Below are 19,098 nucleotides of genomic sequence, written 5' to 3'. Positions count from 1 at the left end.
AGGCCCAGATGCAAATCCAGGTCCGTGGATTTTAAAACCTGCACTGCCCAATTTACCAGCCTTCAGAGACGCTGAACGCTTGGCTCCTGTGAAAACTAGCACTTTCAGTGAGACATCCAATATGTCACAAGCTCAGGAAGCCATGATGAAAAGTTACGGTCTTTAGCTAATAGCTGAACAATTACCTCCCACCCAAGATTATTCTCGTGAGCAAGACAACGCCTTCAAAATAAGGAAAGGGGATACCTTGGAGACATGAAACGTTAGGATCCACTTCTGCGGTACCTTCTCAGAACAACTCTATCTTGAAACAGCAGTTCTGCCTCATTAATAAGTGGAAGACTTGGAAACGAGTAACATCTTGGCACCAGATCCTGCTTGCAACATGAATCAGGAGTTGACATTTTTGGAATGTCAAGAGTTGATATAACAAGAAACTCCTGCTTAATGCAAGCCTTTCATCTAGACATGTGTCACCTTCGAGATGAGACGGCTCACAATGCCCAGGATTCAGAGGGAAAGGAAAGGGAGGAACTAAGGGAATAAAACTAACTGAAAGAAGGAGTAAGTGGAATCACAGAAATAATTAACAAACGCCTCTTTTATGACCTCACAATCTATTTTATGTAAATAGAGAATGTGTTATGACGTGAATACTATTCATATCCCAGTTACAGGAATCTGCAATTTGTGTGTGTTGTATGTGGAGAGAGGGGATAAATGTTGCCTCTTGACCTAAAAGCAGCTGATCTGCTGCTCTCCCACCACGAAAAATACCTCAAAACCTTCTTCACATGTGCGTATATTCCTCATTAGCGAGAAATACTGCAAAACAGGACACCGTGAGATTCAAGTTTAGTACTGATAATGCACACAACCCAGGGCTGCCACAGGGCAGCTCCTCGTATACAAGGCGAGAGTTGTCACTCCCCTAATATTCCCACAGGTACCACAGAGTATACCTGCAGGAGAAACCGGGTGAGGATTACTAACCAAACCCTATTGCCTGAAACGGGTGGAGGCAGGGAAGCACGCTGGGGAAGTACCACGCCACTTGCTCTCTTCCTACTCTTCCCTGGGCACCTCTTTGGGGTCACAGCTGGACACAGCACAGTGGGCAAGACAGACTTGGGTCTTAACTGGCACAGCCACTCTCATGACCTTGCTTGTGGTAAAAAAAGGAAAATTTTCCATACTCCTACCAGCTCTTGCTGGAAAACCACCATCTAAAACTGTCATTGCACGGCAATGTATACCAGAGTGGGTTTGACATGTTGTTTTTTTCTCCTTGCTGGTCCCCCATAATCATAGAATCATAGAATGGTTTGGGTTGGAAGGGACCTTAAAGATCATCTAGTTCCAACCTCCCTGCCATGGGCAGGGACGCCCTCCACTAGACCACGTTGCCCAAAGCCCCATCCAACCTCATCTTGAACACTTCCAGGGAGGGGGCAGCCACAACCTCTCTGGGCAACCTGTGCCAGTGCCTCACCACTCTAACAGTAAAGAATTTCTTTCTAACATCTAATCTAAATCAACCCTCCTTCAGCTTAAACCCATAATAAAACAGGCCTCCTAATGTTATGCACAGCGATGCCATACATACATCCATTTAGGTGTACACAAAACCCAGGCCAAATACTCTGATCTGAAAAGTTGGGTTTGAAGCTAGTTTGCTACCAGAGATAAATGACAGCTCCCAAGGGCAGCTGCACTGCCAGACAATCTGACCACACCTAGCATTGACAGAGCTTGCTTTGACACCAATCCATGAGTAAAATCCAACAGTTGACATCATTTTGTATGCTTTAGCACTGCTCGAAATACATTGTTCTATTCAACCGCCCCATTAACCTGTGAATGAACTACGACGACACAAGTAGGTAAAGCTTTTTTCCACTCAACTTTCTTAACTTACCTTTTTATTATTTAAATCTAAATGCAAGCTACAGTGAAACACTTCATTTTACTTTAGTGTATTTCTTGAAGACGTGAAAAAGGAAACCATGAAAAGCTGAGTGCACTGTGTTGCTGCATGCCTACTGCTCTATTTGGAACAATCAGCACTGGGATCAAAACTGAATGAGATTATCATCTGGTATGCAGAAAAAAGTTGTATCACTCATTAGCCTTTGAAATGAGCTCAGAGACATGCAAGTGAAGGAGCGATGGTCCTGATTTAAATCCAGCGAGTTAAATGACTTACATTGAAATCGGGGTGAGCTGGGGAAGCGTACTTCTCGCGGTCAGGATGCAACAACACAAGCCTGCTCTGGCAGAACAACTCTGCCCACGACTCCTCTTTTTGTTTGCTGCCATCGCACCCACCCTTGGTTTTGGTAAGCCTGCCCTAGTTTCTCTAGCTGTCCAATCTATGGCCCTTATTCAAAGGCAGACTTCAATTAAAAGGGAGCATTACTCAGCATTTACAGCTATTCCCTCCTCAGCCTTTCCAATTCCCTGATGCAGGCAAAGAGCATGTGCAAGGGAGACGGATATGTGCATCATACATGGAAGCAGCACTGCTAGAAGTTAAGGTTTCCTACCTGAACAGTCAACCAAAAATCTGCCCACCTTTCCCACTAAGGACTTAGCATGCATTCTCATGAAGAGCCATTAGCACACATGCAGAGAGCACAGGTTTGCAACATATAAAATTTAATAAACTTACAGAAACTACGCTTTACTGTGCTACATAGGGCAATATGGCAGACCATGTATCTGATGAAAAATTATTGCACGTCTCTAACATAAACAATACCTTACATAGCTACTTCACCTTCTTGTGAAAAGAGGTAGTTAAGACCGTGGGTTTTAAAATGTGGTTTCTAAAAGATGCCTTAACTTTACACTCATAGTTATTAGAGAATATTTCTGCAATTAAAATAATTGTACAGACCAAACCTAAGATTGACCCAAAGGAAAACGCCTCATGATTTAGCAAATAATAATTTTAAAATGTCTGCAAAATGTTTTATTTAGAGATGGCTATATGTCTTTCCAGAGAAATCCCAAAAAGTTGTTCAGAAACTGAGACTTCATTAGACTTGGCTTGAAAAAAATGCAGAAAACCACTTTTTGCTTCTGTGTTCTGTGCAAATATTCCAACCAGATCCATTCTTACACAGACATCCCACGCAAATATGATTTCAAGATTTCACTCCTGAAAGTCAATGCCTATGGAAGGACGCTTATCCCATACAGAAGCCCAAATGATTTTCACTGAGCGCTAGTCTCACAGTACTTCCATACCATGTTCCTACTGACTAAGTGAATACATATATATATACACCACTCCCCATAATTTCCCTAAGATTTTTCATAATTTCCATCACAAACCAATATAACCAATATATAAAGGGAAGAAGCCAGCACGTGGACCAACAGCAGCGAGCCGTGCTGTGAGATTCCGTCTCCGTGTCAGTAAACTTGCCTTGAGGTTGACACCAGAAGCTGAGGGACCACTTGGGCCTTTGGGTGAACTTTCCATGGCCAGTGGTATCTGTCCTCCCTCTCTCAAAAGAGATGCGCTGCAGATATGTTCAATTCACACCTGGGGGTTGCAGCTGTTTCCAACTTAATGTTAAAGCCAATAAACCTTTTCCTCTGAAGTTTTTGTTCCCTCCAGTCACCCAGCCAGGCATGCAGCATTTACACCTAAAAGCACACAAATCCTAAGAAAAGCTTGTAAAAATATTTCCCTTTCACCCCATTAAAAAAAATATTTAGTTTAAGGCTTATGTGTAGTAAAACAAAGTCACTGTATGATCCAAGAATGGAAATTCTCAAGGGAGCAGAATTTAGAACATCCTATGAAAATGTAGATCGCTACTTTGCTCTGAAACACTGTGAAAATTCAAGAGGCAAAGTTAAGTACCACAATGAAAATTAGTACATCATCTTTACTGGCTTCTAAGATGAACGGTCCAATTTATGGCATTTAAAATGTTATCACACATGGTCAGAAGTTCATCTTCTGAAACTAGGTCACAGGTCATCAACAGGAAATTCATAGGAAATTATGGAGGAAATTAAAAGAACACAAATGGGCATGAAAACAGTTTATATAATCTAGGTTCTCCCAACACAGCTTCCTGTGTTATGATGAAATCAACTTTCTCACTGAACTTTGCCTTTTCCAGGCCGCATTAAGTAAGTATTTCTGAATTGTCTATTATACTCTTTGGGCCTCAAAACGTTGAGGTCAAATTCACTAGAAAGGGCCATTCTTTTTTTTTCCTTTAAACAATACAGCTGGAAAAGAAAATAGTAGCTGGAAAAGGTGTTTTGAGATCACTAAATGCAGGTTTCTACTCGCCATCGGCACCTCAAGAACGGGCGTGCGAGATGCTTCATGGACAGGCGTACCACCCTGAGGATAGTACCCAAACTCAAGAAGAGATTCTCGAATTGCTTCAGTTCCAGCATCTCAGCCACACTGCAGCTGCATTCTCTGTCATGATTGGGAGGATGACAATCGGTGTCCAGGAGTCTGTTCTGCTCTAATGTTAGACATACTTTTCAAAATAACTCCTGTGCTCAATAAGGCATAAGGAAGAGAGAAGGCTACAGTTCATCTAGGCTATCTGGCCAAATTTTTAAAGAAAAACTGCTAAACAGAAGCAGTTACTGCTGGATCATTTCAGCTGAAAGCTAAAGCATGCAATGCGCTGCCTAGCTACCAATACCTTTAACGAATTACAGAGAAACAAAAGTTAGGAGTAACTTTACAAGACCAATACAAAATTAAAGACTTGAAAGACGAGAGACAGCAGAGGCATTTTGCTACTTTCACTAAATAAAAAGACCTAGTATAAATATGATCAACTTCTGATTCATTCTTTTTCACAATACCTGAAATTCACATGCAATACACAGGCCATCCCTACCCTCAAAAATCATAGGCCCACATAAAAGTCCACAAATTAAAAGCAGTTCCTCAAATAAAATGTTCATTCTTCCTCTTTTGTTTTCTTTCACACCCTATCAAATCCAATAAAACCATCGTGATATGTTTTTTCCAACACCACGACTTGAAATTTCTCATAAATTGTGCATTTGTAGCTATCTCCTGAAGAAAGCATTTCCCACTGAAGTAACAAGAACCACTCCTACACTTTAAAAATTATAGGAATCACATCATCTACAATTTAATGAAAAACAGAACTATCTTTGGGTTGTGAGGAGCTGGTTGACAAGTAGAAGAGATAACAGTACCGAGTAACAATCATTCCACATCATTTACTGCTGGTATTATAAACGGGCTTTCTTTTTCAGCTTGCAGGAAGGTGAGATGGAAAATTCTTATGAATACCATGGCATTCAAAGGTTGGTCTGAACGCAGGATTTCACTTGCGGAATGAATACATCTATGTTGGGATGTTCATTCTTAGCCATTGTTAGCAATTCAAGTTCTGGGCTGAGATAGGACCTTTTCTGTGACTGGCAATATTACAGTACAATATAAAGGAGACAGTTCTCCTACCGAACAGGTTACAACCTAAGTGTAGGGAACTGCAGAAACAGTTCAAGTGCCCAGGAAAACAAAGATGACCACTGACACAAGTGGGAACACCTCCCTCACCTCCTGACTTTCAAACCTAGTGATTTCAATGTCTCTTTGGAGGAAGGAAAAGGGAAACTTGCTATCCTTTTTATAATGAATTCAAGCCTGTTGGAAGTCAAGTTTTCTTGTTTTGGTTACCTTTTGCAGACTGCTTAAAAACTGCCAATAGAGCCCAGGGCTCTGTCTAAACTAGACTGCTCTACCCACTCCATCATGCTGCACACCCAAATACGCTTCCTGTGAAGCCAGGTCTTCCTTTTTTCTTTTCTTTTTTTTTTTTTTTTTTTTAATCCCCTCTCCTCCATGGTCTATTTGAACAAGATAATTCCAGCACCTATATGTCATTCAAGAGTGAGATATAAAACAGCATCAGTAAAGCAACCAACTCAAATGTGCTGAAAAAAAAGCAAGCCAGTAGCTATAAAAAACTTTCATACCCCCCTCATAGCTACAGGCAGTCACTTGGGAGCAACAAATCCTGGTTTGGGAGAGTTTTGCAGCTTCAATATTCAAGCATTTTCCCTAGAAGTACTCTGGTTGCCATTGGCCTTAGTACCAAAAATTATTGCAAGGGCAAGTACAGAAGCACACAGTTTCCACAGACTTTGAGAGAAGCTTTTAACCCTCGTTTCTGCTTCCTGTCATCATATTTAATCTACCTAGAAAAAAAGACCTATAACTGAAAGTGTTCTGGTTAAGTTCAGACATTCAGGTCTCAGCTTCAATGGTTACTACTTGTGTTCCTTTTTCTGGTGAAAATTAAACCCAATAGCTAGGTGGAATTGCATGAAGTATTCATTAGATACTTCTTACAAAGGGCAACCCTTATTTTTAGGCTCAGATTTATATCTACTCCACCAAAAACGTCTAATACCCAGTTTTGATCATTTAATGGTAGCTTTATCATTTAAAATAATGTAATGTATCATGCTTTTCAAGGAAAAAAAAAAAAAACAACACCACAACATATACTGTATTATTTAGCAATCCTTACACAAGTTCTGAATTAGCTGACAGTTTTTGATCACAGCTTTAATGCTGTCTGGCCTCTTCCAACCAGGTAAAAGCAAGCTTAGGACGAGCCAAGAGTAATTGTATCCAAAATTTTTTTTCAACACTGCTTTACTTGAATCATGGCCCAGAGCTTAGGTGATAGGATATCAATTCAGTTTTAATGCCGTTCACAGAGATATTCTACAACCTGCTACTGCTTATAGAGCAGTCTCACGCAAAAGAAGAGAAACACCCAATTTTTGGAGGACTTCTACAATGTGCATAGCAAAATAGCATCTTTTTAGTCTTCATACCTAATTGTACTTATATCTCTTTCAAGTGTACAAAGAACATAACAAAGATGGTAGTCTACTCTGGGATGAACAGTCCTGCATACAAATGAAGGCCTATTGTTGCTCACAACTGAGCAGGTCACTGGGCTAAACCAAGGTGATCTGCAAAATCCTCACATTTCAGCCTCCTCCGACAAGTAATGCATTTTGCAAAGATGTGGCTGCTATTCAATTCCAAAATGGCAAGATATTCAACACCCTTCAGGTTTATCAAATGTTGCCGACAGAGTATAACTTCTACACCTGTGAAAGACTGGGAGCTATTTGTGATGAATCAGTACTGTGTTTGTTCTGAACCCTTGTCTGCTCTTGAAAGAGGAGCTTCCTGTATCTTCAGTAGGCTACCATGACGTCTAGTGCCCATATAACAAATTACTTCAATCACAGGATTACTGGAAAACACACCTAAATATGTATTCACATTCAGACTGACACCTCTGAGCAAATGCCAGTGAGACGACACCCTTTGGTGACCTGATTCTGGAGCACCTCTGTGCACCCCGACCTGGCCAGAGGTCCAAGCTGACCAGCAGAGAGGACACCAGGACTGAGTGCAAGCAGCAACAGAGGCCAGGGAAGAAAAATAACCTGAAACTTAGCCCTGAGGGGATGACTGCTTTGAAACGAGATAGAAACCCTAACAGGTCTAGGTAAGACAGGCGCGCGCACACAGACTTTTGCTTCTTTCTTATACTCCTTCCCCTTTGATTTTACTTTGGGGAAAAAAAGCTGCTTTGGATCCCTTTGCTCATAGGCTGCAGCAGCCAAGAACAACAGGTACTCAAATGCAGTTTGGTCAGTTGAATAGACAATTGGTACACAGGCCACTGTCTGTGGCTTGGTCTAAAAGCATGGATATGCAGAAAACATCTTGGTATCTGGTGGGAAAGGACCAGGTGTGCAGACAGGTACGGGCACAGTGCTGTATGCCAGCACTGCAGCTAATACTGCACAGGCTACCGCAAGAGTGAAAACCAGGGTTCTACAGAAGGAGAAGAGAGAAGGCTGTTTTCTATATTCTTTTAGGCAAGTGTCGTGGCTTAATCCGGCAGGCAGCTAAAAGAGCCATGCAGCCATTTGCTCACTCCCCCCACCCCACCACGGGATGGGGGAGACAATCAAAAAGGGAAAAAAAAAAAAAAAAAAAAAAAAAAGGTAAAACTCATGGGTTGAGATAAAGGCAGTTTAATAGGAAAGGAAGAATAATAATAATAAAGAATATACAAAAAAGTGATGTACGGTACAATTTCTCACCACCCGAAGCTGATGCTCAGCTAGTTCCGAAGCCACTCTCCCTGTTATATATGGAGCATGATGTCATATGGTATGGAATATCCCTTTGGCCAGTCTGGGTCAGCTGTCCTGGCTGCGTCCCCTCCCAGCTTCTTGTGCACCCCGCACCTTCTCGTTGGTGGGCAGTATGAGAAGCTGAAAAGTCCTTGACTGCTTGGCAACTAAAAACGTCGGTGTGTTACCAAGACTCTTCTCATCCTAAAACCAAAACACAGCACTACACCAGCCACTAGGAAGAAAATTAACTCCATCCCTGCCAAAACCAGGACAGCAAGAAACCAGCGAAATGAGCTAGAAACAGTGCAAAAATGACTGGTCCATGAACTTGGACCAAGTTTGTGGTTTGAAGCCAGAGCACACTTAGACCCTCTCCCCAAACCAGGCTGCAGTAACAGTTCCTATTTCTCTGTCAAGGCAAGCAGATACACCAGCAGCCAAAAGGAACTGGAAGGCACAGTGAGCCCAGGAGCAGCACCTTCCCAAGCAATAAAGCAAGCATAGCCCCTGCAGTAACTGAACGGAGCGACCCACTTGGGGTTCACCAGGTCAGCACAGGCTGAGCACGAGACAGAGCAGGAGCCAAGAGGCAAAGCAAGCCCTGCTAGCCACTGACACCTACACGCTCTCAGTTTTTACTGCCCCATTAATGGATCTGGTCTAAGACAGCCTAAAACTACTCAGAATTCAGGGAGGCAAAGAGATCGCATTACTGTTAAGCAGACAAATTGGAAGGTGTTGCTTAATACCACACTGAGAGAAAAAGAAGGTGATGCAATACTGATTATTCCATTAAATATTAATTACAATACAGCTACTTTCAAGCTAGAACATATTCCTTTAGATAACTGAATTAAGGGACAGGAGAACTGAATGAGCTTCAAGGCTTTGCATGTATCTGTCATTTCTCAATTACATTAACCTGAGTTCTTCAGATCGTGCATGGTTATCTCCAAATATTAATTTTCATTAGAGGTTCAAGCTTTAAAAGAGAAAAATACTCAGGACTCTTAAATTTGCTCAAATGACTCCCAAGATCCTTCTTGCTGTTCAAGGAAGCTGAAGAGGCAGTCCTAGACCTTCCATGAAACATCCTTGAAACAGAGAATAAGGTTATCTTTTTCTCATACAAATTTTAATTTGCACACAGATACTATCAGTTGGGTGGCAGTGTCACGTACTTCTCTCCTTTCCCTTCTGCTTCAACTTGGTAATCAAACTCCAGTAACAACAGAGCAACCCCGAGACTGAATTTTACCCTTCAACTTTGGAGCACTGAAACCTCTGCAAGGAAATTTTATAGCAAAGAGCAATAAAGTAATTGCAAACTTTTCAGAAGGTAACCTTCAAGTAATCATGCTCTGGAATTAGTTTTTACCGTTGTAAAAAGCTCTTCAGACATTCCTTCATGCTGTGTGTGCTAGACTGTTACCCTACACCACCCCCATCTCAAACTGACACATTACCTCCAACACCAAGATCTTCAATTAAAATAGCTCACGAAAGGCTGCAGAAAAAATTACTTCTTTCCAGAGTGCTACTCAGTTCTGGTAACATTTAACGGCTGGGTCAACCACAGGATGCAGTTCCTCTCTCCGCTAAAACAAAATCCAGGATTTGCCTTTGTTATTTAAGAGGGAAAAAAGAAGATGAAAAAAAAAACCAAGAAGCTTCCAACAGTTCAAAAGCTGTACATATTATTTTGTGTGATTTTTTGGAGCCTTTCTAAGTTTCAGTAAGTTTTATCCTGCTTGGCAGTTTCATATGATTTCTTTATTTCCCCTTCAATTAAAGCAGCAATCTATCAAAAACTCCAAGTATATTTCCCCTTTTTCAGTAAGGTGTATGAATTTTATGGGATTCAAACTTTTCAACATCACTTTTCATGCAAGGTCAAAGCTCTACATTGTTGTAGTTTTTTTTTTTCAACGTTTTTTCTCCAAGTCAGTCCTCCACTGGGAAATTAATATTCCACATGAACAATGAACTCCTTGCATGGCCTTTGAACCTAGTGGTTGCTAGGAGGCCTAAAGAAACCCTGGAGTACAGCCGATTTAACAGCATGTATCGAGAGATTATTCAGCAGTAAAAATGTGTGGGTTTCTAAATTCACTGCTTTTTTTCCTCCTTACTTCCATCTCCCTTCATCTGTCAAACAATCTTTAAATTTCGGATGAATTACATCTGCATCAATTTTCTACAATTACGGGCAGTTTCTTCCCCAAGTACTGAAAATGTGACTTCCAGCCACCAATGCTGCTTCTAATCGAGCAAATATCAAAGTGGTCCTTACTCAGTTTTACTGAAAAGGCTGCTTAAAATCCAATGTGCTTCACCACTCTAGCATGAGGTTTGCACCTTCATTAAAAATAGGGTTCTGCTTAGAGACTGTATTTTCTCACCACGGCACTGACCACAACGCCATTCCTCACTATTTCTGTCTGCTGAAAGAAAAGTACGTATATACGATTCTCCATGCCTCATTCAGGCGTGCTCGAATATTAACGTTTCAAGCTTTTTAGCGTCTTACTGAAGGCCGTTTGACTGTCTGCTTTTTCGTATTTCCCTAAGCAGAGTAATTGAGGCAAAACCCCAAGGTTTTTTTCCCACCCTCCACCCCCACTCCAAACAATGCGGCATTTAATTAGAAGAGAAACACAACAATGCTAATGGTGATGAGGTTAAATGGTTGGATAAACAGAATGCAGCCCTCTGAAAAGCCCATGTGTTTCAGGACACTTTCTCCCCTACAACATTCCGGGTGACAAAGAATGTATTTGTATTCCTGATCCCCACAACTTTTATGCCAGAAGACTTCCTATAGATTTCCTGCGAGGAAGAGAGTCTTCTTCAACTAGCAAGAAGTGTTAAATACAGTAGCCAGTCCTCCCAAAACTAGTATTTTAGGATCGCAGCGGATAAGGATCCTTTAAAAATAAATGAATGTGGAAACTATCCATCAAGAGAAAACAATTGGACTTCCAGCTAAAATCCTACTAAGTTGTTACTTCAAAAAAAAAACAACAAACATTTGTTGATTTTAATTTTCAATGTATTCTCCCTCCAACAACTTTAGCGAATTACTCAAACTAAGCATGACATTTGTCCTTCTTCAATTATTGCAGTTTAAATAACTGCACTGTATATGTATAAACACGGTATTCTGGGGGTCCAGATATTACTTTAAAACATTTCTAGTAGATTACAAATCTCTGCTCGCCCCCCAATGACACAGGTATCTGCCAAAAAAATGCAGGGTGACACATCTGATTCTGCAGATTGCTGGTGCTTGAGCGCCTGGTTGAATTGTACCAATCTTGCCAAGATAAAGCTTTCCTGAGCCAGACTGCTTCCCTGAAGAATTAAAAACAAGCAAAAAAGCACACCACTTGGCGCAAAACGTTCACGTGAGCTCCTTCTCTTTTAAATACAGGCTTCCACACTCAAAGAAAGGCCTTAAAGTACTGACTTCAATAGAACTGACACAGCGTATCTTACAGGGGGAATATCAGGATGTTCACGCAGAACAACAACAATCTTCGCAGTACGGACAGATTTGGCTTTCCAGCTGCTTTCAGGTCCTGCAGCACCAACAAAACAAAACAACCCCTCTACCACCACCATTCTCCTCTTCTTCAGCTGTTCAAGCATAAATTATCCTTGTCATTTCCTCTCAATATGTGGCTTCCCAGGAAAGGGAAAAGTCAGAGCAGCTACTGCCAAAATAGCACAATATTCTTACACAGGCAGATATTTCAATAAAATGCGTATTATTTCCCTTGTGCTCAGGCGTTAGAGAAATAACAGTCATGAGACATTTTTAAAACATGAGAAATCAATCCTGACTGAAGAGAAATGTTTATTCGGGCCAGAGATAGGAAAGTGAGCATATAACTAACAACCACAATCTCTGGCTCAACCTTTGCAGCAGAAATAGGGGGGAACGGGGCACAGGGCTTGAAATGTTTTCAGTAACGCATAATAAATACCTTCATTTTCTCCCTCTCTCTCTTTTTCTCCTTTAAAGGAATCTGCCTACTCAACCTAAATTGAGCCTTAGAGGGAAAACGTGCCTTCATGATAAATTGGAATTTGCCATCATAGTAATGAAACGTTATGTCCAATCATCACAATAAGCAGGCAGCAGAACAACAAAGGAGGTTTCCAGGATTTTCTGCCCCCGGCCCCCTCCCCATCAGCATTTTCCCAAGTCTTCTTTCGGGTGTTTATGAAATGTCTGAATTCCAAGGCCATTAAGGTGCATTTCAGGATGGAGCAGCTTCCATTAATAGTACTGAGGCTTTCTAAAATCGCACCAGCACTCTATCAGAGGCCAAGCCTCTCCCCGATGCCTGCCTTTCCCTGCACTGTTTTTTGTTTTGTTTGCGCTCTCTCTTTCCCATGCACAAACATGTTGGTGCAGTGTCCATTATTTCCCTATGGCCTCCCTTGAAAGCAATCGACAGACGAATGAATATACATGCACATGTGTGTTCCCCCACATACACATGTCTGGTCTCCTTTTATGCCTCAAATAACGAATGCAAATGTGTTTACAGTCATTTTCACCAAAGCGTGCTTTGCCATTGCAGAAATAGGCAGCTGAAACCCAGAGAACATTTAACAAGGCAAGAGCATTTGCAATCACAGGTGATCCTTTTCCTTTCCAAAATGGAAAAACATGAAAGCCCAATGAGTTAACTAGAGTTAACTGCATTAAAAGGGGAATGCTTGGGGCAGCTGTAAATATCCAGTGCATGCTTTTCTGCACAAAAGGAGCAAAGGGCTCCATGCTCTGCACGCTCAGTCATTTTTATCTGCCCTTCCACAACAGAGACACGCGCGACCGTTTCTCTCGTGCATTTATTTCACTCGACTAATAGATAGTAAACACCATATTGCAAGGGCCCCGCTGTGAATCTTGCGGAGGTACAAAATGGTGGATGTATGCTATTTTTTTTTTTTTGCATTATTCATAAAAACTTATCCTCCCGGTTGCAGGCTCCCCTCCGTACCCAGCGACACAGCCTTCCCAGAGCGACACACACATCCCGCACCAGCCTCGCAATAAAGCTCTCTCGCACCCACAAATTATGTTACAAACCTGATGTCATGTAGCCCCGTGATGCCTGGGAAATAAAAGCTGGTGGGAAGTGTTTGTGGAGCCGGTAGTCCTTCTCACTGCGGGACCTCATACGGTCCGAGGCCCGGTCGGAGAAGTCGGAGCTAGGCCAGGCCCGCCGCAAGGTCGTACTCCGTGTCTTCTTCATCCTGAGGATGCCCGAGCCTAATCCTCCCGCCGCAGCATGGGTCAGGCCTTGCGGCTCGCCGGATGCGCGCTGCCTGGCATCAGCCTAGCGCGGGTACCGCCGGGGCACAACCTGCGCGCATCTCGCCGCTACCTCTTCTAGGGCGCCAGCCGCAGGTCCCTTCCTTTTTTTTTTTTCTTCCCCTCGAATGATCCAATTTTACACACGTCCCACAATGCATTACACTTCATTTGCAATCGGTCCGGCTTACAGCTCCCAGATTCGCGTGGAGGAAAGGCACGTTATGTGGCTTCTCAGGCAAAAAAATAGGGGGGGGGGGTGCGGAGAGGAGGGGGGGATGGGGACGAGAGACGTGCAGCGTGGGAGCTCGGGGGTCCCGAACAATGGCCCGATTCAGCCCGGCCGTGCTTAGCCAACTGTGAGCCGCCACACAAAAGGCCCAAACAAATGAGGAAAAACCCGCGGCCGCCGGTTGCGACCCCGACAGCGGCGCGCCCGGCGCTGGGGAGGCAGGCGGCAGCTCCCGGCGCGGCGGGAGGAGCAGCGGGAAGAGGAGGAGGAGAAGGAGGAGGAGGAGAGGAGAAGGAGGGAGGGCCCGCAGGCGCCCCTCCCGGCCGCGGGACCGGCGGAAGCAGCCGCGACCCCCGCGCCGCCGCCGCCCCCCTCAGGCAGCCGGCAGCGGCCCGCGGCCCCCGGCAGCGTCGCGCCTCGCCGTGGCTGACCCCGACCCCCGCCCGCCTGTCCCCGGGGCTGGACCGCCACCGGCTCCGCGCTAGGGGCGGCCGGCGCGGGGGGCGAGGCCGCCGGGGAGGTCACTGCCCGGCCCGCCCGCCTGCCCGCCGCCCGCTCTCCGCCCCGCCGCGCCGCGAGCAGCTGCTGCTGGAGCGCCGGGCGCCGCGCCACCGCCCGGGCTCATGCTAGTCCCGGCGCGGCCTGCGGGTCCCGCCGGGCTCTGCGCTCCCCCGTGTCGGCACCGGCCGGGGTTCGGGCCGGCTTGCAGGCACCCGCGTACAAAGCCCCATGCACCGCGGGGGGGGCCCGCCCCCTCCCGTTCCGCCTCCTTTCCCTCCTCCCTGGCGGTGGCTCTTGCGGGTGAGCGCCGGGGCCGTGCCGTGCCCGGGGAGGGGGGCGCCGAGCGCGATGCGCAGCGCCGGGCACCCCGCACCGCTGGGCTCCGGGCGCCGCCCGCGGCAGCCGAATAGGGAGGGGGCAGCGGCGCGCACCGCCCCGAGCGGCGGGAAGGAGGGGAAGGGCAGGGCGGCCACGGCGGCAGGGCCCGGCGGGCCTCGTCTGCCGGCCTCTTCGGGCACCGCTCCCGCCCCGGGACAACCTCGGATATAGCGGAGGGATGGGCGCCGGGAGAGATCTGTATGCCCACGCCACCGCTGCGTGGAGCCTGCGGGGTTCACCCACGCATCCTCCCTCAGCAGCGCCTTGTTTCTCCCTCAGCGCCTGAAGATCTGCCGCTTCCTGGCTCTCCCCTGGGAGGCCTGGTCAGTCACACCACCATATTAAAAAAAACATTGCACCCCACAAGGATATCCAGGACATGTGGCCTACCTGCCTCGCCCGTGGGAAGGAGGCCACCCAGCCTCTCACCCCAGTGGCACGCGAGTCTGCGCCCAGGGCACCATCTTGAACTGGGCCAGGCGGCCAGGGCAGCAGGGGTTTACAAACTCGGGGTAACCAAAACCGTGTGAACGGACTTAGTTCGTCCTCCATAAGACAGCTCTGAGCACGCCTGACGTCAGGTGGTGCCAGTGTTTCCCGTTGGAGGCAACTGCAATGCAGGGATTTGAAAATGTTGCCAATAAATTACTTACATTTACATTTTTATAATTATTTTAACCTTTCTTACAGTGGGCTGTGTCACATTTCTAAGAGCATGGAAAATCAGAGGGCTAATTTTGTCAGTAACTGAAAATTTTCAGTAGTGGTGAACCAGTAAAAGGATGACCGTCAGTGAATGAATTGAACATCAAAGCCAACGGACCTTGCGATGTTATCCCTTTGCTGCCTTGCAGCGCTGCTTTGGGTTAGTCACTTCAGTACCCACCCCAGCTCGCCCAGCTCTGCTACCGTGGGCACAACATGCACTGAAGAATCATTCAGGGTTTCATACGCAGCCACCCTTTTCACACAAGTAGAAATTATGTGAATGAAACCCAGCAAGAATGTTGAAAAATAAATACTACAGGGTCCTTTCTCATTCAGCCTCATCTCCAACCAGCCGTGTGAAAAGCCATCAGGGAATGACTTTTTTTCATTGATACTTTGTACACAGATAGCAAAGGGAAAAAATAAGATGAGCAAAAGAAATGGCCTAGAGCTCCACTAATGAAAATATAAGATATTTTCCATCATGCAACTTACTCATCTAGCAATTTACTCATCAACCTACGCAAAGCTTATAATAGAGCATGTTTTCACCCTCAGACCAGAAAAAACGTAAGGAGAACTTCTGGAATCGTTCAACTTTTCTCATTGAAGGCTGAGGTTGCAATAGATTGACTAGCACTACTACATAGCTAAGTAAAACCTAAAAAAACCTACCCATTTTACCAGATGTAAAAGCAAATTAAACTCTAGCCAGGAGCGTAAACTCTCATTCTGCTGTCTGAAAGTTGAATGAACGATGCCTGTGCAATTCCAGCTGTCAAGAAGTGGTTGAATATATCTGGCCAGCTAACTTCAACCTGCAGCTGAACTAAACTCAACCTTTCTCCTAGTCTAGACACAGCCCTAGATATCAATCTGTTCCATTAAAAAAGACATGAGAACAAGAGGCATAATCTGAGACAAGACACAAATAGGAATAAGCAATGAGGAGGAAAAATGAGGTCAAGAAGTAGAAAGACAGAACAAAGCGGGGAGCGGGAGGGGGAACAAACAAGACCACAGTGATCCTTACGCTGGCTTTCTGCATAATTATTCCCAACTAAAAATATTTGAGCCTAGTTTCAGACCTAGTCTAACAAGTACCAGATCAAAAACCAGGGGATAGCTCTGCAACTGTCCGATAAAGCACTCATACCCCAATTCTTTTTGAACAATTTGCTATGCACTAACAAAGTGGTGTCAGTGCACAGAAGTCTTTCAAGTAGTTTTAATTTATTTAAACTGATAAAATTGATTGCAGGAATTGTCATGAGAGTAATACAGTCCATATGGTTAACACACAGTATCTTCTATTTATTGATTGTATTAATCAGACTGGTTTATAGTTTTGGGCACAGATAACAGGATGCATTTTCATTGTGTGATAATTTTGAGCAAGTAATTTGCTCCTACAACAATGAGAAGTTATTTTCATATTAAAATGGGGAGGCAGAGAAAGAGAAATATATCTTAGCAAAGTCAAATTTCCCTTCCCAAATGTGGGGAGATTTGTTTAAAAACAATTTTGGAGGCCTCCTCTTGGTACTGAGACATTTTTCCTGTGGTCAGCTAAAACTCCTTGTATTCAGTCTTCTCACAGTTCTCTTTTTCGGTTTCAGCTGAAAGTTTTCTGACATGGTATCTGAAAGACTTCTTCCCTTTGAAGACAGGAATTCAGAGCAAGTTTCCTCCTGCTCTCGCATTGTTTGAAGTCAAGTGTTGTTACTGGGATGAATCAAATATATAATTAAAGACCAAGTTTAAATTTTGGCTGTTTTCTTTGGAAATAGAGCTAGAACTGTGAGTGTAATTGATTTTTTGCTTCGGTGGCCAAACTGAAATAAAATAATTTTCTTCAGATGAATTGAAAGCTAAAGTTTGAGGGCTTTGGGAAAAAAAACCCAAAATAAATGTCTGGATTCGTATGGATATGCTAGAGCAGGGTAGGGAGAGAAGAGTTCCCAGCTACAAATGGCTGTCTGCTTGCTGAACAGTACCCTTCTAAGCATGGTTTGAAATAAAAATAAATAAATTTATAAATAAATACATAAATAAAAATATACTGGTGAATCCAACTGTTCCAACAGGGGTGAGGAGGATCATAATTTTCTTTGGCTGAAACTGTTGGAAATTCTGCTTTAATTTACAAATATTTTTGCCTACCTGTGACACATTGGTAAAGTTTTGCCTAATTGTAAAAAGAAATATGGAAAAAGTCTGATGGAGCTTGCTGGGAACAAGGGAAAATCCTTCTTCAAGCAGGAACTGAAGTGATGGGAATCTGATGACTTGCTATCATTGATGAAGAGGAAAAGGAGATGGTTTCAAAGCTTTTTGGTGTTGGTTTTGGGGTTGTTTTTTATTCACCCCCAGCATTTTTTTTAACTAAAGGAAAGCATTAATTCAGAAGCTTTTTGTTGAAAACCAGATAAAACATTTATTTTTATCATTAAAGTTCAACAGGTACCATCTTTTTCTTGAATTACTAGAAGGAGAGGTAAGGCTTGGATGAACAGACCATGTAGATCTTAGGGAAAAAAGTCTGAACTAAACCAAAAATAGGCATCCTGCCTCCCTTTTAACCTAACAATTCCTTATCAGGAAGTGGCAACATAATAGTAGCCATTTCCAAGGCACTGTTTTAACGTTATGGATTTCAGAAAAGAGGCTTAGGACATTGCAAAGGATTCTTACGTGTTCAAGCTTTCAATCACAACCCTACAGTCCGAATTCATAGGGAGCCCAAAGGCTTTTGGAGAAGCAATTCAAAAGCTTAGCTTCTGAAAACCTTCTGTGTTACCTTTTTAAAAAGTGAGAAAACAAATATTACTCAGGATATCTATCGCATTTGATCTTCATAACCACTCACTTATTAGTTGCTAAGCAGGTCTGTTCCCATTTTATAGATGGAAAATGGCAAAAAGAAAAGGATATTACTGGCCCAGGAGAGTGTAGGAAATCAGTGGCAAATATAGTGTTAAAACTCAAGGGTCCCAACTTCCATTGCATAGGCTTACTTTTCCTCAATTGAAAAAGATGTAGCAGGGTACAATATGGTGAGCTGTATATATCTATAGGTATATATATTTCTCTGCATGCATGTATGTAGGCTTGTGCACGTGTGCATATGTGGTAATACCATGTAATGTGGTATTTCAAGTTTCGGTTGGGGCTACTTCTTTTTTCCTCCCCATGACAAACGAGTTTCCGTAGGGGAGAGCAGCAGGCTTCAGTAGCAGGGTGGGCTGGTGTCACCACCTCAGCTTGCCTGGCTTGGGGACTGATGGCATGAGGTTTTCAAATGAAATAAGCATGCAAGCCAAATAAAACCAGCAAAATAACAGGACACGCAAGGAGGAAAGCAGTCCTCCTCTTTGCTAAGACAAGCTACACCTCTAAAATCATCATCTCAAACTATGCATGCAAAGCCTGGTTTGTCCCTTACCCTGTCGCTACCATGCCTGTTGCACATAGTCAACGGACTGCCTCGCAGGGAGGAAATTAAAATGGCTTCGCTTTATTACTGTCAGCTGAGCTGGTGTCTGACAAGCACCCAACACCACCAGAAGAACCAACGCTGTCAAGACGCCAAGTGCTCGGCACAAAGCTTTGTGGCTTCGCTCTCTGCAGGTCTATGATAAGTGTCCTTTCAGGGTCCCAAGCTTCAGAAACAAAGACTATGAATAGCGTTGGTATTACTGGGACGCAGGGGAGGCTTTGCCCTAACGAAGGCCACAGTCACGGGCAG

The 19,098-nt window shown here is 44.0% G+C and overlaps 1 protein-coding gene across 1 annotated transcript in view; it reads right to left on the bottom strand.

The window, feature by feature from the left end:
* STOX2 (storkhead box 2) overlaps positions 1–14,655 on the bottom strand; it is a 77,480-nt gene extending 62,825 nt beyond the window's left edge. The window contains exon 1 of the mRNA XM_075751944.1: positions 13,307–14,655. Coding sequence (XP_075608059.1) covers positions 13,307–13,472 — 166 coding nt within the window. The 5' untranslated portion in view covers positions 13,473–14,655. The remainder of the gene's footprint in view (positions 1–13,306) is intronic.
* Positions 14,656–19,098: the final 4,443 nt, after the last annotated feature.

The sequence above is a fragment of the Balearica regulorum genome, chromosome 4, assembly GCF_011004875.1.
Source record: "Balearica regulorum gibbericeps isolate bBalReg1 chromosome 4, bBalReg1.pri, whole genome shotgun sequence".
Classification (NCBI taxonomy): Eukaryota; Metazoa; Chordata; class Aves; order Gruiformes; family Gruidae; genus Balearica; species Balearica regulorum.
The sequence above is the reverse complement of the archived record's forward strand: the minus strand, read 5'-3'. Positions and strand labels throughout refer to the sequence as shown.